General features: G+C 40.4%; 1 protein-coding gene across 1 annotated transcript in view; it reads right to left on the reverse strand.

Annotated features, from left to right (window-relative positions):
• Positions 1-20,418: 20,418 nt before the first annotated feature.
• The window catches only part of LOC124606793 (venom carboxylesterase-6-like), a 142,004-nt gene continuing 137,821 nt past the window's right edge, over positions 20,419-24,601 (reverse strand). The window contains exon 10 of the mRNA XM_047138862.1: positions 20,419-22,441. Within this exon, the coding sequence (XP_046994818.1) occupies positions 22,252-22,441 (190 nt within the window). The 3' untranslated portion in view covers positions 20,419-22,251. The remainder of the gene's footprint in view (positions 22,442-24,601) is intronic.

Consider the following 24,601-nt stretch of genomic DNA (forward strand, 5'->3'; position numbering starts at 1 on the left):
ATGTTATGAGTGGGTTGCTGCCAAAGTGAAGACACCAGACCTTTTATGAATATAAATGAAGTTTGTTTTTCTGTAGAAAGTTTAAAATAACTACGTAATTGTAAAAATGCGGCTTTTATAAGATGTGAAGGTGATGAGAAAATTACTGCTTTCTCTGTTTTTATGACGAATATCATCTCAGCATGTGTAACTCATCAACTCTAAAATAATAAAAGCATCTAATTTTATGTCTGCCCTATAATCCCTGCCTGGAAATTTATTTCCAATCCTTTGCCTTTTCTTTTCATGCCTTTTACAAAAATATTAACAAATAAAATACACTGAACATTATTTTTGTTTATTTCAGACAATGGAAAATCCAGGATGTGAGAGTCTTTTTGTTGTGCCTATCTGCAACTCAGTGCCTCTGCTATATGGTGAGTAGCAACTTTCCTTCTCGTATTATTATTGTTTTGGTTTATTTGGCATATAATTAAAAGAAAAATTTATAATGTATTATATGCAGGGCTGTGCCCCTGTATATTCAGACACCACACCCAAGGATGTGCTTCGTGGGTGAGGGACGGCGTCTGTTTTACCTCGGGAGAGTGACTGTCAACGGAAGATACACAGGGCTATTTATTGCCAAGCCTCCTGTGGCCATCACAGTGCCTAGGGCACAAACCATGCAGATACATGGTGTACAGGTTGTGGCAAACACCGTTGTGTACGTGCAGTCACGTGACTCCGCACCTGTGTTCCTCCCCTACAGGTACTCAGGTCGCTGCTCAGCCCTTTACGGCAAGTTGCACTCTGGGCTCCAGACTGACTGCCAGTCACCCTCAGATCTACACTTTGGACCATAATGCCTGCAGCTGCTGCTACCTGTCAGAGAGTACCATCTCATGCCACCACTAGGATCAGCAGCCGCTGGACATCTCTCAGCCACTCCCACACCTGTAGCTGCATCTCCATAGCTCATGAGCCCACAGACTAGTGGCAGAGTGGCGCTGACCATAGACTTACCTCCTGATTCATCACCAATTCTGACATTTGTATACTTCCTCATAGTGGGCAACCACTCCACACCATCAAGATGGACTTTTCAGTTATATTCACGTGTGGACTTTCATCCTCTGAAGCTATACCGAGTTTTGTTTAAGGTTAATAAACAAAGAGTATTATACCAACATGTGAAATCAATCACTGTCAATCACACCACTCAGCTGACATTATAACAAACAATAAAAAGGGAATTTCTGCAAAGGGACTCAAACCAACACTTTGATTACTATACTGTACTTTTTCCACTATCCCACCACTGCCTGGAAACTGCTCTAAGGTAAGTGGTTCATGCCTCCCGCCTCACCTGACCTACATCGAAAATACCATTTCCTCCCAATGCTTGGCCATGTGGAGCTCCTACTTCTCTCACTTTCCTTTATTTCCATACCCTGCATGTACCACAAATCTGGATGAAAACCAAGATGACATGTAGGCACAAAGCCACCTGAATAAGGACGCACTTTTTTGGTAGGTAAATTGATTTCCATAAGGAATCAAGATGACTTTAGATAATCATATTATTGTCTCCATATTTTGGATTTCAATATTTGCTTCATCAGCTCAGATATATCAACTGGAACAGCAATCCTATAGACCAAATCATTGGGTTCACCATCTAGGTAGCCACAGGGAAATCTGTGCTATGTAGGTGTGTTGGTGAGCTGCTGGGGTTGGCACATGCCTACCAGCTGTATTTTTAGCTCCTGAGTGAGCCCTTTCACCTTTCAAATAGCGTGTTTGCATTTGCTGTACACTCCTTGTCTGCCTCATATTCAGTATCATAAATCTTTTAGTGTATTGAGTCACTGAGCATCCATTACAATCAATCACATGTCCAAAACAGAGGCAATGGTATTGCCAGAAGTGAAAGCAGGTGTTGGTACACAACTGAGAGACTATGTTGCTACACTTTGGAATTGAAAGTCTAAATATTTTGTATGCCTATACTTTTCAAGTTACTAGCAATGAAGTTATTACTGAGGAATTAATTTGTGTGGATGCAAAGGTGAATAATTATGTTGTTGTTGTTGTTGTTGTGGTTGTCAGTCCTGAGACTGGTTTGATGCAGCTCTCCATGACACTCTGTCCTGTGCAAGCTTCCTCATCTCCCAGTACCTACTGCAACCCACATCCTTTTGAATCTGCTTAGTGTATTCATCTCTTGGTCTCCCTCTACGATTTTTACCCTCTCCTCTTCTCCCCAATTCTATTCAATACCTCCTCATTAGCTATGTGATCTACCCATCTAATCTTCAGCATTCTTCTGTAGCACCACATTTCGAAAGCTTCTATTCTCTTCTTGTCCAAACTAGTTATCGTCCATGTTTCAATTCCATACATGGCTACACTCCATACAAATACTTTCAGAAATGACTTCCTGACACTTAAATCTATATTCGATGTTAACAAATTTCTCTTCTTCATAAACGCTTTCCTTGCCATTGCCAGTCGACATTTTATATCCTCTCTACTTCGACCATCGTCAGTTATTTTGCTCCCCAAATAGCAAAACTCCTTTGCTACTTTAAGTGTCTCATTTCCTAATCTAATTCCCTCAGCATCACCCGACTTAATTCGACTACATTCCATTCTTCTCGTTTTGCTTCTGTTGATGTTCATCTTATATCATCCTTTCAAGACACTATCCATTCCGTTCAACTGCTCTTCCAAGTCCTTTGCTGTCTCCTACAGAATTACAATGTCATCGGCAAACCTCAAAGTTTTTATTACTTCTCCATGGATTTTAATACCTACACAAAATTTTTCTTTAGTTTCTTTCACTGCTTGCTCCATATAAAGATTAAATATCATTGGGGATAGGCTACAACCCTGTCTCACTCCCTTCCCAACTATTGCTTCCCTTTCATGCCCCTCAACTCTTATAACTGCCATCTGGTTTCTGTACAAATTGTAAGTAGGCTTTCGCTCCCTGTATTTTACCCCTGCCACCTTCAGAATTTGAAAGAGAGTATTCCAGTCAACATTGTCAAATGCTTTCTCTAAGTCTACACATGCTAGAAAAGTAGGTTTGCCATTCCTTAATCTTTCTTTTAAGATAAGTCGTAGGGTCAGTATTGCCTCACGTGTTCCAATATTTCTACGGAATCCAAACTGATCTTCCCCAAGGTCGGCTTCTACTAGTTTTTCCATTCGTCTGTAAAGAATTCGCGTTAGTATTTTGCAGCTGTGGCTTATTAAACTGATTGTTCGGTAATTTTCACATCTGTCAACACCTGCTTTCTTTGGGATTGGGATTATTATATTCTTCTTGAAGTCTGAGGGTATTTCGCCTGTCTCATACATCTTGCTCACCAGATGGTAGAGTTTCGTCAGGACTGGCTCTCCCAAGGCCATCAGTAGTTCTAATGAAATGTTGTCTACTCCTGGGGCCTTGTTTCGACTCAGATCTTTCAGTGCTCTGTCAAACTCTTCACGCAGTATCATATCTCCCATTTCATCTTCATCTACATCCTCTTCCATTTCCATAATATTGTCCTCAAGTACATCGCACTTGTATAGACCCTCTATATACGCCTTCCACCTTTCTGCTTTCCCTTCTTTGCTTAGAACAGAGTTTCCATCTGAGCTTTTGATATTCATACAAGTGGTTCTCTTTTCTCCAAAGGTCTATTTAATTTTCCTGTAGGCAGTATCTATCTTACCCCTAGTGAGATAAGCCTCTACATCCTTACATTTGTCCTCTAGCCATCCCTGCTTAGCCATTTTGCACTTCCTGTCAATATCATTTTTGAGACATTTGTATTTCTTTTTGCCTGCTTCATTTACTGCATATTTGTATTTCCTCCTTTCATCAATTAAATTCAATATTTCTTCTGTTACCCAAGGATTTCTACTAGCCCTTGTCTTTTTACCTATTTGATCCTCTACTGCCTTCACTACTTCATCCCTCAAAGCTACCCATTCTTCTTCTACTGTATTTCTTTCCCCCATTCCTGTCAATTGTTCCCTTATGCTCTCCATGAAACTCTGTACAACCTCTGGTTCTTTCAGTTTATCCAGGTCCCACCTCCTTAAATTCCCACCTTTTTGTAGTTTCTTCAGTTTTAATATACAGTTCATAACCAACAGATTGTGGTCAGAGTCCACATCTGCCCCTGGAAATGTCTTACAATTTAAAACCTGGTTCCTAAATCTCTGTCTTACCATTATATAATCTATCTGAAACCTGTCAGTATCTCCAGGGTTCTTCCATGTATACAACCTTCTTTCATGATTCTTGAACGAAGTGTTAGCTATGATTAAGTTGTGCTCTGTGCAAAATTCTACCAAGCGGCTTCCTCTTTCATTTCTTAGCCCCAATCCATATTCACCAAGTATGTTTCCTTCTCTCCCTTTTCCTACTACCGAATTCCAGTCACCCATCACTATTAAATTTTCGTCTCCCTTCACTATCTGAATAATTTCTTTGATTTCATCATACATTTGTTCAATTTCTTCGTCATCTGCAGAGCTAGTTGGCATATAAACTTGTGCTACTGTAGTAGGCATGGGCTTCGTGTCTATCTTGGCCACAATAATGTGTTCACTATGCTGTCTGTAGTAGCTTACTCGCACTACTATTTTCCTATTCGTTATTAAACCTACTCCTGAATTACTCCTATCTGATTTTGTATTTATGATCCTGTATTCGCCTGACCAGAACTCTTGTTCCTCCTGCCACCGAACTTCACTAATTCCCACTATATCTAACTTTAACCTATCCATTTCCCTTTTTAAATTTTCTAACCTACCTGCCCGATTAAGGGATCCGACATTCCACACTCCGATCCGTAGAACGCCAGTTTTCTTTCTCCTGATAACAACGTCCTCTTGAGTAGTCCCCGCCCGGAGATCCGAATGGGGGACTATTTTACCTCCGGAATATTTTACCCAAGAGGACGCCCTCAGGAAAAATTACGGCTGTAGTTTCCCCTTGCTTTCAGCCGTTCGCAGTACCAGCACAGCAAGGCCGTTTTGGTTAGTGTTACAAGGCCAGATCAGTCAATCATCCAGACTGTTGCCCCTGCAACTACTGAAAAGGCTGCTGCCCCTCTTCAGGAACCACGCGTTTGTCTGGCCTCTCAACAGATACCCCTCCGTTGTGGTTGCACCCTGCAGTACGGCTATCTGTATCGCTGAGGCACTTAAGCCTCCCCACCAACGGCAAGGTCCATGGTTCACGGGGGGAAATGTAAATAGTGGAAATAATGTTGATGCCTGTTCTTTGAATATTAATGAATATAAGCGTACTCAAAGTAGTTGTTACGGGGGTTGTGATGCAGTAGATAATGAGTAGAATATTAATCATGTGCCTGTACCCATGAATGTATGTAGTGGTGATAATGGTGTAAATGATGAATAAATTAAGGAATTGAGAGTTGATAATGGTAATGGAAGTACTGTTAATTAAATTTGCCATGAGGAAGAACCAAAAGCATGTTTTTACGGGAGTGACTGGGTGGAGAAAAAGAAAGCAAATGATAACATAAATGACTGGGTGTCATATGCAGAGATCCACAATATGTTAATTCCCGAGGAATGAGAAAAGCAAACAATGTATAAAAGATAGAAAGATTGAGGACTAAATGTTGAGCAGAAGTTGATGAGATATTTAATGATTTATTTAAGGGAGCTAAAGAAATTGAGCATGGGAGTGTTTATAAAGATGTGTATGTTATGGAAAGGAGTAGCATGGAGAAGACTGAAGCAAATTTGTTGGAAGAAACGGCGGCGGCGGCGGCGGCGGCGGCGGCAGCATCTGTGGATGATTATCTCCACTGACTAACAAAAGAAAGTGAAGACCTGACTGACAAACTGGCTAATAAGAAAGATTTTCTTAGAGTAGCAGCTCAGCTTTACAATCCTCTTAGTCTGTTTACACCCAATGGGATTGTTGCTGAACAAATCTTCTAAGAAATATAGCTGAGGGTATTGCATGAGAGGAAGTTTTGCCCGTAGACCTTGCATATAGCTTTGCAATCTTGGATTTCAAAACTTTTATCACTTATCATTGCAGATTCCCAGGTGGAATGGTACGACAGGCACAAGCAAGTCTTCGAAGGTGTATGTGTTTTGCAATGCATCTTACTGAAATTGGTTACACAGCACTTGTTGTTTGCAGCAAGAACAGATTAGCATCTATCAAGAAGGTGACCATAACTAGGTTGGAATTACTTGCTACACTGATTGGCTAACGACTCCTTTGCTACTTTTCTCAGAAAACAGGGTTTGATACCAACAGAGAGACTTTGTGGAGTGACTCAAAGAATCATCTTTGAGTGTGTAAGAAATGATTCAAACAAATGGATAACTTTCACTTGCAGTCAGGGGACAGAAATACTGGGCTACAATGCACCCAGTCACTGGGGGCACTGTCCTCTTAAGTCAAAATCCTGCAGATCACCCCACACAGGCTTGAAGCGAACCACCTAGTGACACTTGACATCTGGTGGAATCATCCGCCATGGCTCCCAGAAGACAAGCAGTCATGGCCAGTGGAGATCTCAGCTCCACCTAAATTAAAACCAGAATCCAAACATGAACATATGTCACTCTGATCACACTCATTGAAACCTTATTCAATACTGCAAAGTTGAGTTCATATAGGTAAAAAAGATAACTGCCCCTCTATTTCAATTTATTGATATTACAAAGAACAAGATTAGAAGTACTGGCAGTTTGAGTGCTCTGAAATTACAAAATGCCTGTACATATTCGATCAGAGGAGTTTGAGGGGAACTACTTACTGCCAAACTATCTTCATTGCATACGAGGGGAACAGTTACCAAAAGCACCAAAGACTGTTCCATATAAGCCTTTCCCGTATGATGGTGTGATTTGGCTTGGTGGTAGCCTGCAATGTGGTGACGTGCAGATCAGAGAAATATCCCATCATCCTGGACAGTCCATCATTTTGCAGAACTTCCAATCAAACCTATGCATGTAAGACTGCATCATCTCAGCACATGCAGTGTGTTAGGAGAACTGCGTGGAAAATTTTGAATTTTACAAGGTCAACAATACATTAGTAGAGTTTTTGACTTCTGATTGCTCTGCTTGATAACATACAGTCTCCAATAAGAAGAAATAGAGGCACCACTACCACTGGACAGAATTCAACCAGCAAGAACATTCACAGTAAGAGGAATTGATTTCACTGGACCATTGAATGTTAAAATTGGATACCAAACCAAGAAGCCCTACATGGTGCTATTGAACACACCACACGCAATTTATTTTGAGCTTGTCACTGATATAGCCACTGAAGTAATTTCTAATAGCCATGCAAAATTTTGCAGGGCACAGAAGCCTACCACTTACTGTTTATTTCAAACAATCTGTAACATTCCATGCAGCAAACACAGACCTGTCAGATCTCTTCAAAACAATACAGCACACTGAAATACAGTACTACTGTGCCCTCCATGGTATCATCTGGAAGTAGAGAGCACCTAAGGCAGCTTGGTGAAGAGTTTAGTAGGACCATATGATAGATTTCATCAACTGTTGCTGGGGGAAGGTGCTCAGTCACTCCCAGGTGGATGAAGAGAGCCTAAAGAAAATTTTGATAAAAATAGAAGCTGTAATACATTCAAGACCACACTCATGGTGAGAACGATACTGCACTGATGCCAGCCTACTTCCTAGATGGTTGCAAACTGGTAGCTATTCAATGAGGACCAGAACCAATAACTAAGATGTATCTTGCAGAGGAGTTCCAACTAAGCCAGAAGGTCACTGAGGACATTTGGCAAAGATGGAAAAAAATACCTTCTGCTACTAAAAAGCTACCACAAGATGAAGGCATATCCCTAAAGAAGAAAAACCAAGGATAAAGTTGTGCTACAGCAGGAGGATATCGAACCATGACATCTGTGGGAGAGAGCAATGCTGGAAGAGGTGTGGGGTGGCAGGGACAACAAAGTAAGATGCATCATTCTCTGGCATGTGGCGGGAATGAAACTCTGTTGACTGGTCCAGATGCTCTTCTGTAGCATCTCCCCTCGTAACTCAGTACCATCTGGGACTGGAGCACCTGATTTACATTCTCCTCCAGGGTTTCGATTACCTCTTGTCATGCCCTGAAATGAGAAATGTCCTGCCCACTATATTTCCCACCCCTCCTACATTTACATCCATACTCTGCAAGCCACCTGACGGTGTGTGGCGGAGGGTACTTTGAGTACCTCTATCGGTTCTCCCTTCTATTCCAGTCTCATATTGTTCGTGGAAAGAAGGATTGTCGGTATGCCTCTGTGTGGGCTCTAATCTCTCTGATTTTATCCTCATGGTCTCTTCGCGAGATATACGTAGGAGGGAGCAATATACTGCTTGACTCTTCGGTGAAGGTATGTTCTCGAAACTTCATCAAAAGCCTGTACCGAGCTACTGAGCGTCTTTCCTACAGAATCTTCCACTGAAGTTTATCTATCATCTCCATAACGCTTTCGCAATTACTGAATGAGCCTGTAACGAAGCACGCTGCTCTCCGTTGGATCTTCTCTATCTCTTCTATCAACCCTATCTGGTACGGATCCCACACTGGTGAGCAATATTCAAGCAGTGGGCGAACAAGTGTACTGTAACCTACTTCCTTTGTTTTCGGATTGCATTTCCTTAGGATTCTTCCAATGAATCTCATTCTGGCATCTGCTTTACCGATGATCAACTTTATATGATCATTCCATTTTAAATCACTCCTAATGCCTACTCCCAGATAATTTATGGAATTAACTGCTTCCAGTTGCTGACCTGCTATATTGTAGCTAAATGATAAAGGATCATTCTTTCTATGTATTCGCAGCACATTACCGTGGTATTCTGCCGTCCACCGAACCTACATAATATACTCATCCATCCTTACACAACCCCCAATCCCTTACCTCATGGCTCATACCCCTGTAATAGACCTAGATGCAAGACCTGTCCCATACATCCTTCTACCACCACCTACTCCAGTCCGGTCACTAACGTCACCTATCCCATCAAAGGCAGGGCTACTTGTGAAACCAGTCATGTGATTTACAAGCTAAGCTGCGACCTCTGTGCTGCATTCTATGTAGGCATGATAACCAACAAGCTGTCTACCCGCATGAACGGCCACCAACAAACTGTGGCCTAGAAACAAGTGGACCACCCTGATGCTGAACACGCTGCCAAACGTGATATCCCTCATCTTAATGACTGCTTCACAGCCTGTGCCATATGGATCCTTCCCACCAACACCAGCTTTTCTGAATTGCGTAGGTGGGAACTTTCCCTGCAATACATCCTACGTTCCTGTAACCCTCCTGGCCTCAACCTTCGTTTGTCACTGTCCTCACCCATCCAGCCCTCTCCCTGTTCCCATTCCAGCACTACACAGCTGTCATTTCACCGCCACACCCAGTATTTTAATTTCTTTTATTTCTATCCACTCTGCTACTTACCCCCTGCCCCCTCTGGACCTTCTCTCCTGCCCTCTGTCTAAGCTGCAACACGTGACTGTCTGCCACTCCCATCATACTATACCTCCCCGACCCAGCCTCCTCCTTACTCCCACCCAGTCGCCACTCCCAACATGCACTGGTTATGCTGTTTGCAGTGTGGTCTCAGCTCTCTGAGACTGCAAATGTATGTACAAGTTGCGTGCGTGCATGTGTGTACTGCTGACAAAGGCTTTAATGGCCAAAAGCTTTAATTGTGTGAATCTTTTTATTGTGCCTATTGCGACTCAGCATCTCCACTATATGGTGAGTAGCAACTTTCCTTCTCTGGTATTGTTACATTCCATCTTGGATTTTCCAGTGTGTGTGTAATTTATATAAAATTCTAAACATAATGATTGAAAAAGCAACACTTGTCAGACACAAAATGAATAAACCAGGTAATAAAATCGTAAGTATATAGAATGTTGTGAAAAGTGAGACACCTATTGCTTTCACCAAGCCTTTGTCCTTAGACTCAACAACAATGAAATTGGTGAAATTAAGAATTTCCAAGATCTTCAATGAACATTTCGTAAGTCTCACTGACCAGATAGGCTGTAGGTGAGCCAGAGTTGCCTAGCCTCAACAATCCTATGGAACATCTGAAACTGAGGAGTTCATCCAGATGATACAGTAATAGTAAAAAAGTGTTAAGCTAAAACCTAAACCATTTCCCAGTGAGGCCATAAGGGAAGGTGTACTGCCCTTGCCTCAAACACATCTTATTGATTCTCAAATATGTGCACAGGCAGTGGACCGATTAGTGGAAGTCATGAATTCCTTCCAGAAGTTCCTCATCCTTTCTTTTACTACTTGCCTCACCTGTGCGCTCGCAGAACTGTAAACTCAAAGATCTTCTGTAGTTGGATGGTGTTGGCAGAGTTAGGGATGTAAATGAAGATAACTATTTTTTAGACTTATTTGGCAGCTTCAAAGACATTTAAATCAGAACATCTTGACATATCTGCATTTTTTTACTAGTTAGTATTAGTACCCATGTCATGTAATATAATGCACTGTGTCAGTAAAGTAACTTGATACATGATGTCATGTCATATAACATGGCACTTTCTATAATGTCATCCAACATGGCATTGTCACGTCGTGCAATATGACAACATTTCATTAAAGTCTCGGGTGACTGCATCCCCACTCTGGGATTCTTCATATTATAGATGCGCCCCCCAGTCTTGGATACTTGCTATTGTACATGCATCCCACTCTCTAGAAGGACATAAATGTGTGCGTATTTGTTCTTACAACCCTTATGATACACATAAGAGGGGGTGGGGGTGGATTTGGGGCAGAAATGGTCCCCTCTTGCAGGGAGGGGGGAGAAGAAATAAATTGCTTGCCCCCATTCAGAAACTACGCCCAGAAATTTTACCCTCCCAGAAAAAATATATACCTATTAGATGTATGTTATTCAGCTATATGTCACTATACATTGACTGTTATGGCTGGAGAATCTTCTGGATTTTTGGGTACAAGATCAGGGACTTTGGCTTATAAACTGCAGGATGCAAGTGTGCCAACACCTTGCAGCTAAGAGAGCTCACTGTGCTGAGCGCGTAAAAAATGAATATGACAAGATGTTTTGATTTAAATCTCCCTAAAGCTGCCGGATAAATTGAGAAGTTAGTTCCCTTCTTTTACATCCCTAACTCAGGAGATATATACACTTTCTTTGTGCTGTCACAGGAGCATTTTTCATTCTGGTTCCCAGCTTTTACTCTACCATAATTTTGGCACTAGACCACCAATGTTGCATGTAGATTTTTATTGACTCATGTGATGACTGATCCAAAACGGGTTTGCTTATTGTCTTTTGAACCATGTTGCTTGTATCGTAAAAACAGGTAAAGCTTAAAAAAACTGGAAGACCATTAATTACAGCTATTTGTCTACCTTCTTACAAAATTTGAACTGATTCACTCATATTTGGAACACAGAATTTGTGCACATAAATAAATACATAAATATAAAAATTTTTAAAAATACAACATGGTTCTTTTGCACACAAAAACCTAATGAAGGTGGAATTTTGAAAGCTATTTTTCAATTTTATTATAAGAATACATTTTTTATATATTTGATTCACTTTAAACCATTTCTGTGTATTCACTTCACATAAGAACAAATTTTACGTGCCACATTGAGCTTGACTTTAAACCATCGGATCTTGAAAATGGATAATAAAGATTACTGGATTAAAAAAAAAAAATCATCTTGACTTTATCCATTTACCTATCCTCATGCAAAGTTTGAACTGATTTGTAGAAGTTTAAAATACAAAGGTGGTTTGCTTTACAAGACCTCCCAGAAAAGTGTTTCTTGGACATTTTTGCACTTAAAAGCCGAATGGTGCACATACAATTAGGCCACTAAGTGAGCTATAATTTCAGCCCAATTAAAATCTTTTGCAAAAGGAATTAACTGATTCACACAATTTGCCTGGGAGCCAACTCAAGTTCGTCAGTCCAACTGGGCTTAACCCTCACACGGTACAGGCAGGTCCAATCTGATCCAGAGGTTCAGTTTTCCCCTACACTGCTCTAGCCACTCCGTGCAGGAAGTTGAGCCACCAGGAACCCTACTAGCCAGCTGTGCTCTGCTTATTGTATTGGTTGAGCTGAATTTATTGCATAAGTGACCTTGGCTCGCTACGTGTATTCTGGGTCTTATCTGACCCAACCGTACCAGTAATGTTATTAATTTTACTGTGCATCTTTTTCACAGTTGTTATACGAACATGGCTCGGAAACGAGTTGCAGACACCTGAGGCAGGTCTACCTGTGTTACGCCGCCAGGAGGATCCTTCAGACCAAGAGGACGGTGACAACCACCTGGAAGAGTCGGTCTCAGAATCTGACGATGGAAGTTTTCTCAACAGTGATATAGAAGAAGATGTTTTCGACTGTGACCATGAGGGTAAGAAGTACAGGAGAGGAGAAGGAGAAGAAGGAATAGACAATAGAAATTTTGAGTTAGGTAGGGACAAGCAAACAATATGAACAGACTAGCCTCTATGTTCAAAATATTCACAAACCACTTCTTCAAATGTCATTACTCACCTGCCTGGACCTAAAGGGAAGGCACGAGGGATTACAGATGCAAAAACATTATTTTCACTTTCTATCACCGATGAAATGATAGGGAAAATTGTTAGTAATACTAATAAGGAAACAGAATGCACAAAGCTCAAGTACAGTGGCTCCAGCAATTCATTTTTACATCCGACAAACGTAACTGACAGAGAAGCTTTTATTGGTCTCTTGTTTATGAGCAGTGTGTTGAAAGGTTATGGCTTATGCCAAGATGATAAGTTTTCCGAGACATATGGACCACCAATCTTTCACTGTGCTATGCCGCAGAAACAATTTACATTCCCTCAGTTGCCGACAGGTGTTATTGGTATACCTCAATACAAGGTATATCAACAACATATGTTGGCTGCTGAGGGTTTCAATTAATTATCATTTATTCTAGAGAAGCTGCACGATCATCACTGGTATCTGTTCTTTCAAGAACAGTGACTATCTTCATATAGATTTACATTCCTCCTACAAAATTTGAGATTTGATGATGAAAGGTACTAGGGAGTTGAGAAAGGCTGAAGATAAATTTGCTGCATTTCGGGAGATATGTGATATTTTGTAAGTCATTGTTTGCAGTATTATAGCCCCATCACAGTATTTGACGGTGCATGAAACATTACTGAATTTTCACTGTTCGTGTCCCTTTAGAATGTTCATACCATCAAAACCTAATAAATACGGTCTGGAAATAACTTCATTGTGTGACACCAGAATGTTCTATTTCATTTCATGCATCCCATATATTGCAAAAGAGCAAACAAGGAACAAGAATAATTTATCCACAATAACTCAGTATTTTCTTAGACTTACAGTCTCAGTGACAAGGAGCAATCGCAACTGATAACAGGTTCACTTCAAATGAGCTGGCAGAGAAACTGTCGGAGCGAAAACTTACATTAGTTTGTACACTACGTAAAAGTAAGCATGAAATACCACTATCCATGTTGTCACCGGCCCCAAATGGAACCACACAGTTCGTCTATTAAGACAACAAAATGTTGGTTTCTTTCACACCTGCAAAGAATAAAAAAGTTATCCTAATGTCAACCATGCACCACAGTGGAACAATAAGTGATGAATCAAGCAAATCAGAGATTGTTGAATTCTATAACCTAACAAAAGGTGGAGTGAACGTGTTGGACAAACTTTGTGAAAATAAGACTACCAAATGAAATATTATTTAAATGTAATGCGAACCAAGATTCATTCCCAGTACATGCACAGGCCACATTCCTAAAAAATCTTGTGTTGGGTTTGACCACTCCCCTCATGGAAAAAAGAATCCTCAACACACGTATTTAGAGAGCTCTTGGTATGACAATTGCCAAGATGTTAGGAAAAGATGAGGATCGATCCACTACAGCACACAATCAGAATTTGCAGACAAAACAAAGAAGATGTAACTTGTGTGATCCTTCGAAAGACAGAAATGGAAATGAATCTTGTACCAAATGCAATTCATGCATATGTGGTGAGCATAAAAGCGTATTGTGTGTTAAGTGTGTGACTGACGATTCTATTGAGGGAACAGGTATATGATATGCCTTTCTATTTCTTGAAAAATTTCATTTTTACTTTATATTATATAGTGTTTTGTCAGAAAAGACAGGAATTGTGTTTCATTTTGTGTACGTTCTTTGATTTAGATTTGATGGCCACTAAGAGCTAATGGTTATGTGTTATGTCTACAAAAAGGATTTTTGTCACGTAGCATACTATCAATGAACTATATTCTTCAATAATAATACTTACTGTGTACCTATATGCACACAAACCTCATCGATGAGGGAGCGAGCGGGTCGGTTCCGACCCGACCGTACCATAAATTTTGTCTCCATTCACTGTACCATTTGAGGGTTAATATACTCTAGTACAGATAGTGTAACCATATGTTCAAATGGCTATACAAATAGCTAATTGTCTAGGCTGAATGATGAACTTTTTACCCGAACTTCCTAGCTCAAATGGGAATCTAGCAACAAGACCCCCCAAACTGTGATTTTGTGCATGGCTGTTTCAGACATGTTTGTTGCAGTGTCTCTGCACTGTAATGATTAAGCACCTTCTGGATCCTCCATTCCATCTGCAATCCAATTGACAAACTAAGCACATGGTGCACACATATAAGGAGAATATGAGGAAAGCTGTTGGTCACACAACCACTAAAAAGCGCTAACCAATGTTTAGAATACTTAGAGGGCCACACTACAGGGCTCCAAGAGCCCCTCAGTGCTGTGCCAAGGATAGTAGCCACGGAAATTGTTATAATTCCTGCAACCAATGTCATCAGTTCCGGTTTCCCAGCACAACAGCAAGTATCACAACTGAGCTCCAGTTTCAGCCAAGAATATAGTCATCGTCCAGCCTATGTGGAAGCTGTCATCACCCAGCTTTACAGCCGCCACCTGTTCACACTGTAGATCATGAATCCACCACTGCTGCTATCTCCTTTTCACAGGAACAAACATAAATTGGGCTCCCCCTGCCAATACACACCCAACTTTGGTGGCAGATGCTGCCCATATAGGGACAGTCACTGCGAACTTCAGATCAGCTGTTAGGAGCTTCTCAGAACATCATCACCGCCCGTCATCCATGTAACATCGACCTATGCCTGCTTAAGGACTCTGATTTGGAAAGAAGTATTCCGCTCGATGACTGGAGACCAAGCTGCCGCAGATGGCGGCCGTGTTTGTGAGATGTGCTTGGTTGTGTAAATGAATGTGTGGGTGGGTGTTTCCTTTTCTCAACAATGCTTTGGCCAACAGCTATTGTTAAGTGTCTTTCCATTGTGCCTGTCTGCAACTCAGCATGTCATCTTTATGGTGAGTAGCAATCTATCTTTGCCTTATACGTTAATACAATAAATCTGTGAAGAACAGGTTCTTTTTATTCAGTTCCTGTATGGTGTCGAATATGTATTTTTGTTGTACATGTATCACTGAACTGATTGCCCAGTAGTGAGATGACAACTTTTCCCATCTTGCTGTCCTGAAGTTGTCGCCATTGATGGGTGAAGATGATTATCATTTATTGTTGTATTTTTAATTCTGTATTATTTATTAATATGTTGCATAGCAAATTGCACTGAATATACATGTAAATGTATGTAATCACCATCTTGACATACTCCACATCTTGAGCGAGCTTACTGATGTATTGATTCATGGAACACACATACATAAATAAATTAGAGCTTTCCACCTGCCCAGCTGGCTCTGTTTTCTTGCATTCTCTTTCACACACACAGAACTATTTTTCTTATTTCCCTGATGTACCTTAATGTATCTTCAGGAGTTTTAACAGCTCAGTCAGATTGAAGCAGTCACCACCCCTCCCCCCTTTTCTTGATGAATAATGACCTATCTTCATATACATAGTGTGTTTTAACTACAGTAATTCTTTAATTTCTCTTCTCTATAAATATCATTCATAATGGATATTTCTGTTTTGCCATGATTCATTTAAATTCACCTAAAGTGAAAAACTGAACTACATACCAGCTACAGTTCAATTTCCTTAAGTATGTGGAGCAAGGAAATTAGAACTTCAGTTCAGAAGGAATATCCCTCAGGGAAAACTGCTCTCCATCAGCCACTAGGTTTTGTATGAAAAAATTCAAATACTCTGGTAGAAGACAAGTGCCTAAATGACAGGAAATGGTTCTATTAAGGGAGTTCCCATACTCGGTAAACAGCTAAGAACTCACTCCCATAAAATAGTCGAAAGACCTAAATTTTAATTAGCTCTGAAAATGCGCCAGCAGAGTGGGACTTAAACATAAATGAGTTCAAAATATGTACTGATAGTGGTGTGACACAAGCAAATCTTCACAAACATAGTGTTTCACATTTCAAATACATGCTTCAATCTCTTACTGTGCTACATGATTGCACAAACAATGCAACTTATTTGCTCTGGCATTTTATCAGCATATACACTACCGGCCATTAAAAGTGCTACACCACGAATATGACATGCTACAAACACAAAATTTAACCAACAGGAAGAAGATGCTGTGATATGCAAATGATTAGCTTTTCAGAGGATTCACACAAGGTTGCGCCGGGGGCGACACCTACAACATGCTGACATGAGGAACGTTTCCAACCGATTTCTCATACACAAACAGCAGTTGACCGGTGTTGCCTGGTGAAACGTTGTTGTGATGCCTCATGTAAGAAGGAGAAACACGTACCATCATGTTTCCGACTTTGATAAAGGTCAGATTGTAGCCTACCGCGATTGCGGTTTGTCGTATCGCGACATTGCTGTTTGCGTTGGTTGAGATCCAATGACTGTCAGCAGAATATGGAATCAGTGGGTTCAGGAGGGTAATACGGAATGCCGTGCTGGGTCCCAAAGGCCTCGTATCAGTAGCAGTCGAGATGACAGGCATCTTATCCACATGGCTGTAATGGATTGTGCAGCCACGTCTCAATCCCCGAGCCAACAGATGGGGACGTTTGCAAGACAAGAACCATCTGCACGAACAGTTCGACGACGTTTGCAGCAGCATGGACTATCAGCTCGGAGACCATGGCTGCGGTTACCCTTGACACTGCATCACAGACAAGAGTGCCTGCGATGGTGTACTTAACGACAAACCTAGGTGCATGAATGGCAAAATGCCATTTTTTCGGATGAATCCAGGTTCTGTTTACAGCATCATGATGATCACATCCGTATTTGGCAACGTTGTGGTGAACGCACATTGGAAGCGTGTATTCGTCATCGCCATACTGGCATATCACCCGGCGTGATGGTATGGGGTGCCATTGGTTACACGTCTCAGTCACCTCTTGTTTGCATTGACGGCACTTTGAACAGTGGACGTTACATTTCAGATGTGCTACGACCCGTGTCTCTGCCCTTCATTCGATTCCTGCGAAACGCTACATTTCAGCAGGATAATACACGACCGCATGTTGCAGGTCCTGTACGTCCCTTTCTGGATACAGAAAATGTTCGACCGCTGCCCTGGCCAGCACATTCTTCACATCTCTCACCAATTGAACACGTCTGGTCAATGGTGGCCGAGCAACTGGCTCGTCACAATACGCCAGTCACTACTCTTGATGAACTGTGGTATCGTGTTGAAGCTGCATGGGCAGCTGTACCTGTACATGCCATCCAAGCTCTGTTTGACTCAAAGCCCAGGTGTATCAAGGCCGTTATTACGGCCAGAGGCAGTTGTTCTGGGTACTGATTTCTCAGAATCTATGCACCCAAATTGCGTGAAAATGTAATCACATGTCAGTTCTAGTATAATATATTTGTCCCATGAATACCTGTTTATCATCTGCATTTCTTCTTGGTGTAGCAATTTTAATGGCCAGTAGTGTAATAGCAAGTGATTTTCCCCTTCCCAAACACTTTGTTTGTGCAGTCTTAAAGAGCTTGCTGTATTTTCTACACACTGCTGTGTGCGTGTGCGATTGGTTTATCCCCCCCCCCCCGTGGTGGGGGGGTGCGATGGAAAGTATTACTGAAAGAACTAATATGACAAAATAGTCTAAGACAAATGTATTGTGTTGGTGCATAAGTTTGTAACATTTTTCCTTAAGTTTACAACAGTCTGCCAAGGCTGGTTAACTTTTCAATTCTGCAACTGTAGGAAGCAAGTGATTTTGAGGTGAAGAACTCCTTGAGCCATGTTCTGAAAAGGAAGTGCCTTGAAAGTTGTTCGACAGAGTGTGGGAAAGTAGAAAATCTGAGGATGCAAGGTCAAGCAAGTAAGGGGGTGTGAAATGACTTCCAATCCAACTACTGCACTGCTCTTCATGGGCCAACTGAAGAGCAAGCAGCAATGCATATATGACCACCTGCTGATTTTTGTGATTTTGGCTTAGAGCACGTGGTACTTATACATATGGTTTTTGAACCTTTCCCATTGCATGCAAATGTTGTGAAATGCTGATATGATCACAGCTCATCACATCTGCCTGTTCTCGAGTACAATGATGGGGATCACTGTGGTTTAATGTGTTTAAACTATCTCCATCAAATCCTGGAGGCAGTGGTGGATACAGAAAAACCTCAAGAAGGGGGGCGCTAAACATATCTTGAGCTACCTTTACTTTTACCATGATGAAAAAGTCATTATTAGGAGATTTATGCATCAATAGTTTCCCATACGTAACTTGTATTACGAGTTAGGTACGGGAAACTACTGTTACTTTATTGGTAAAAATATTGTTACAGTCTCGTTGCACTTGCTACAACTACGATTTTTTTACTTATTCATTCTTCAGTCTTAATATTCTGCTTCTGAATGCAAATTAGCTTCCTACTAGGTGAATAGTTCATATTTATAATGCTATGTATCAAAGGTTCTCTGACATGAACAGCAGAATATTCGCGCAGACAGAATAATGTATTGAGATCACTAGAATGGCCACAACTTTTCTCATAGGTATGTGTTAGCTATCTATATGCCAGACAGAAACTTATAAAATATGATGCCACCGACACAAGTGCTACATAGGAAAGTACAACTACTCGATAACTTGATATCACTGACAAAATAAACGAGCGAATAGCATGTGGGCTGACTGGGAGGAGCGGCGCAGGTGGGCCTGCAAGGTGAGGCTTGCGTATCCCGTACGCCCCCCCCCATATGCATCCGCCACTGCCTGGAGGCCTTCCTAAATGTGGAGAGTCACTTATGTCAGAACAATACTCCTTGAACTGGGGAAACCAATTTCTTGATGTGCTTGATCCAATGACATTATCCCCATATGTGGAGCAAATATTTCTGGCTGCCTCTGCTGCTGTCACACCTCTACTGAACTCAAACAGAAAAATACATCTGAAATGTTTCAATTTCTCCACATGGCACTAAGACAGGTGTTACGATTAATCAAGGAAAACCCCCAGTTGGTAAACAGGGCCAAAATTAGTTGGTTACTGTCGAGTTGCAATTTACAATTTCTTTATTGATTACTTCAACCATTAAAAGTCATTTCTTTATCACTTGACCAGGAACATGAGTGCCTTTTCAAAACAATTTACCTTACAGTTAACGGCCAAGCCATTTTACTTAAAACCGACGCTGATAAAACATTTGATAACACAAATCAAAATTTTCCAAGTAATGAAATTAAAAACTTTACTTTACCGTTAATAGCCAAGCCATTTTACTTAAAACAGACTTTGATAAATCATTTAATAACAAAATAAAAACTTTCCAAGTAATGAGGCAAAAAAAAAGAACACCAATTTGCATACAATTTCGCTACCGAACATGTAGGGAGCCAACTTCTTTTAAACTTTGGCACAACAAGATTTTAAATTACAAGGGCTCATTAACAGGGAGGCAGAACTAGAATTTTCAAGGGATGTAAAACGATCAAAGTAAAGATACAGTCATTCACCTTTTACAATAACTAACAATTTTAAAGCCACGTAATTTTAAAAACCCACCAATGAAAGGCAAACTTAACCTTTTTAAATGGTGGCCGAAAAACAATCAGAGTAAAATACAACCATTTAACATTTTACAATAATTAACGACTTTAATACCATGTCCTGCCACCAAAATGACCTGGGACAGAAATAATTAACCGACCGGGTGTAAGGGCGGCCACAATTGTCTCCCGAAGGGTGCTCAGGCTAGAAGCGGACTAACAGACCCACAACGCCTCACATTCAGCAATCACATCGACCTCCGCGAGGCCAGTGGAGGAGGAGGAATCAAATCAGGAACCATAATCCCTGCCCAAAAATACACTTCCTCCCAGGCAGTACTAATAAGAAGCCAAAAGATCACTGTCTATAATTACACCGGCGAAAGGGACAGGAAATCCGAACGCAGGAAGCCACAAGGTGGAAAAAATGTAATCTAAAACAATAATCCCCGCCCAAAAATACACTTCCTACCGGGCAGTACTAATAAGAAGCGGAAAAGATCACTGTCTATAAATACACTGGCGATAGGGTCAGGAAACCCGAACACAGGAGGCCACAAGGCAGAAAAGACGCTGGTTGCACAAATCAAAGTTCTTCAATTAACATCTAAACCTTTAACCAACTTAACTTACAGTTTATCAGAGAAACAGCAGGTGAACTCCGATGCAAAGGTTCCTCACACCCGACCGTTTACACATCACTAGCGTACCCAACTGGACACAGTTATGCAGCCACGCGCTCTCTCACCGGAGCCCTCGTCTTCTCTGCACCCATGGTGACGAAATACCACTCATCAGGTTAGATGAGTTACTGGTCCTTCATTCCCGCCTCCAGATGGAAAATTTAAAGACACCCGTTGCCGCTCCCACCAAGTAGTGACTCGGAACCACAGTCGTGGCCCCCAGGTTCTCACAGCAAGAGCTTACAGCCTTGTCCCGTCAACTCATCCCACTTGTCTCGCACCGCCAGGATGGACCATGCGGCTTCTCGGAACAACAGCCAACTCTCCACTGCCATGCCACGCTGCGGTCTCCTCATACGACATTCTCTAATTCCAGATTTTAAAAACCGACCAACCGAATCTGTCACTGCTAGGCAACCAACTGGCCATCCCCCCCAAATATCTTATTCCCTTACACAAGGCTAACAGGAAGCAACGACTCGAAGATCAAAAAGACTAGACACGCCGCCAGAGGGGAATCTCAACAGAATCGTACGCAGCATAACGATAAATATGAAAGAATCAATTAACGATGGAATGGAAGGACTCAGAACAATCTTTACAGCACTATATATGTTGAGAGCCGACACACGGCTCAGGCACTCTATTTTCTAACATCCGCAGCTCCTCTTACTATCTCTAAATGACAAAATGTAAACTCAAACAGCAACAGTGAACTACAAAAAAAATTACAATCAATAAATAAACCTATAGCAACTGGAATATCAACATACAAAAAAAAAGTTCTATGAAGTTGACCATCAACCTAACGATTTAGTAAAGGATGAAAAGTATGCTAATCTTAATTTGTTATGAAATCCTTCCAAGAGGATGAAGCTCATTATATTGCTACGCATATCTTTTCATGAAATTTCTATCACTAACTTCCCCCACCCCAATAGGAAGAAATGACAATAATAATAAAGTAAAAGACATCAGAGATCACACAGAAAGGTTCAAGTGTTCATATTTCCTGTGTGCTATCAGAGACTGATATGGTTGAGAAATAGTTAAAGTTGTTCTCTAAACCCTCAACTAAACACTGAAGTGTGAAATGCAAAGTTAGTCACGTAGATCTAAATCACTGACAGTGTTATTAAAATAAAACTTAACTGATACAAGAACTTTTTTTGAATGATACTGACTTCCACATTTTAATTAGGCCAATGACTTTAATTTGTACTGTAAGTTTGTATGCAAACTAAAATGTACTCATTCTAATTTTTTTTCCTCTCTTTCTATAATCACATAATATGTGGCACAAAATAAGTGTCTGCATTTGAAGATGATGCACACCAACTAATGTCTAGTGATTTAAATAATTGTATATCATTTCTATTAATAAGCCTAAACTGCTGATATTAGGGAGAACACAGAGAAAATTAGTTTACTTTGCTGTATCATCCCTGGGGAATTAGTCTCACTAGTACAGACAGTGTGGAATACAAATAGAAATTTTGAGCTATGTGCTAATGTTAACTTTGTTCCAATGCTGTCAAAGGCAGTTACATTACAACTCATCTCTGAATTTATACGAATGCGTATGCTGGCTTCTTAAAGGAAGGGATGCCCAGAACTGTGCACGTTCATGAAGCAGTCCAAATGCAGCATGTGGTTCAAGACTTATATTAAAATATTCAACCTCATGGGATGCAACATTCTCCCATTCATCTCTGAACCTCTTTTGAGCATTCGGGTTCCTGGAATAAAATCACAACAAATAGTTTTATAATCAAACCTTTAAATGGCATTTTAAATATTTAACATTGTTATATTTACAAATATTAAAATGCTTTAAAACAATGCATTGAAAAGAACAGTCTTACGTATTTCATATTGCTGCTTATTATTTCCAGCTCAAACACAATATGTTACACTTAAAATATTCAACCATGTTTCAAGTTAAGATTCTCTTACTAATGCAATTCAGAAAAAATATGTGAGTGACATTCACACAACCAAAAGAATAAAGACAAATACACACGGTAAAGCAGAGATATTGAACAGAGGACAGGCACATCAGTAAGGTCTTCTTCATGTGCCTTCAATACACTTCAGGTCATAGTCTTTACTTATTCAATTATAAAATTTACACAAACTATTTCAGAATTAAATAATTTTGGAAAAATAGATGTACTAAAAGGAAAACCACCGAGTTCACTTTTTCATCGTGAACTGAAAACTTCTGTGCCTTTAACTGAATGCTTAATAATATTTAACACAACTATGTATTTGAGAAGGCACTCATCAGATGAAATAACTTTAATTTAGATTTGTGTGGTTGCTATTTCACATACTTTACCTTAACACCATTATTGCAGTGCGTTGTTATGTTCTACAATAATCCTAACCCAGCCAGAGAACTTGAGTTAAAAAACGAAATACAGAATCCAGTTGGTAATCCTGAAGAACAAGGGTGATTTTAAGTAGCATAACAAACAATTTCATTTGTTTGATCCATATAAAGTTGCAAGTAATTTAAATTGAGAAAGGATTGTGGATTCCAAACAACTTAGTGCTACCCAGTATCTTTCTAATGATTTATCAGATTTCTACAAAACCATTTCTAATGATTTTATTTGAATCCTCAAGGCTTGTGGAATGTACAGGTGCCTCGTGTTGTCATGACCCATTGATATCATTGAGTACACACACACACACACACACACACACACACACACACACACACACACACACACACACACACACACACACTTGAAGACTGCTGATGTATTTAGCACCATTAGCTTAGCACGAGATTTGGGTCATGTAGAAAAGTGATGACCCTGGATTTATATCTGAAATGAAACTGCAGTATGAGAACTTTTAGAACATAAAGGTAGTTTGTCGGTTCCACGTTTTAAGCGTTCACAGACCTCACTTGATTAAGCTACATGGTTCAGTACCTCTAGTAGCTGATTTTAAGAAACTAGTTTAGCTTTAGGTTCTTTTTACACAATTTTGGTACATATCCAATAGCACTATTCAAAATGACATCTGTCCGTCATTAGATAATAAGGGTGATGAAGGCGACGTTGTACGTCCTTTCACACAATTAATGAAGCCTGTCATACTAATTGGACCTCTGTAGATCAATAGACAATAAGGGCGATGAAAGCGATGCCGTACGTCCTATCACGCTTGTATATTAAGCCCGTTACATTATTGGACCTTCCACATCAACAGCTATTAGAACATAAAGATAGTTTGTCTGTTCCACGCTATATGCGTTCACAGACCTCACTTGATTAAGCTTAACGGTTCAGTACATTAAGTACCTGATTTTAATAAACTAGTTTAACTTTTGGTTCTTTTTACACTATTTTGGTACATATCCGATAGCACTATTCAAAATGACCTCTGTTGGTCATTAGATATTAAGGGCAATGAAGGTGATGATGTACGTTCTTTCACACAATTACATTAAGCCTGTCATACTAATTTGACCCTTTTGCGGTCAATAGTGCTTAGAATTTAATATAGTAACTTTACGTGCTTATCCAAGCGTAGTCATCAAATAATATCACCGATCCCAAGTAATTGAAAAATGGGTTATTCATCCCCCATATTTTCAGTCTGTTTCTAGCTGTTGGTATTTTGTTGTATCCTGCATGCCGAATATTAGCTCCAAAAACTAAAACCTAATAACATTGTATTCATAGGCAATGTTTGCTACCTCATTTTATCTTCTGTTCCCTCTAATATAAACTATTCAACCCATATACAAGCGAATGGTAGTGAATTTTCTGCAAATGCTCACTCGTACATGTTCACTTCCTTTCGCTACATTGTAAACCACACTATAGGTGCTTAGAATTGGTGTCTATGCACCACTGCACAAGTGATTTGCCGAGTCACTT

Source organism: Schistocerca americana, chromosome 3 (genome assembly GCF_021461395.2).
Source record: "Schistocerca americana isolate TAMUIC-IGC-003095 chromosome 3, iqSchAmer2.1, whole genome shotgun sequence".
In the NCBI taxonomy this organism is placed as follows: Eukaryota; Metazoa; Arthropoda; class Insecta; order Orthoptera; family Acrididae; genus Schistocerca; species Schistocerca americana.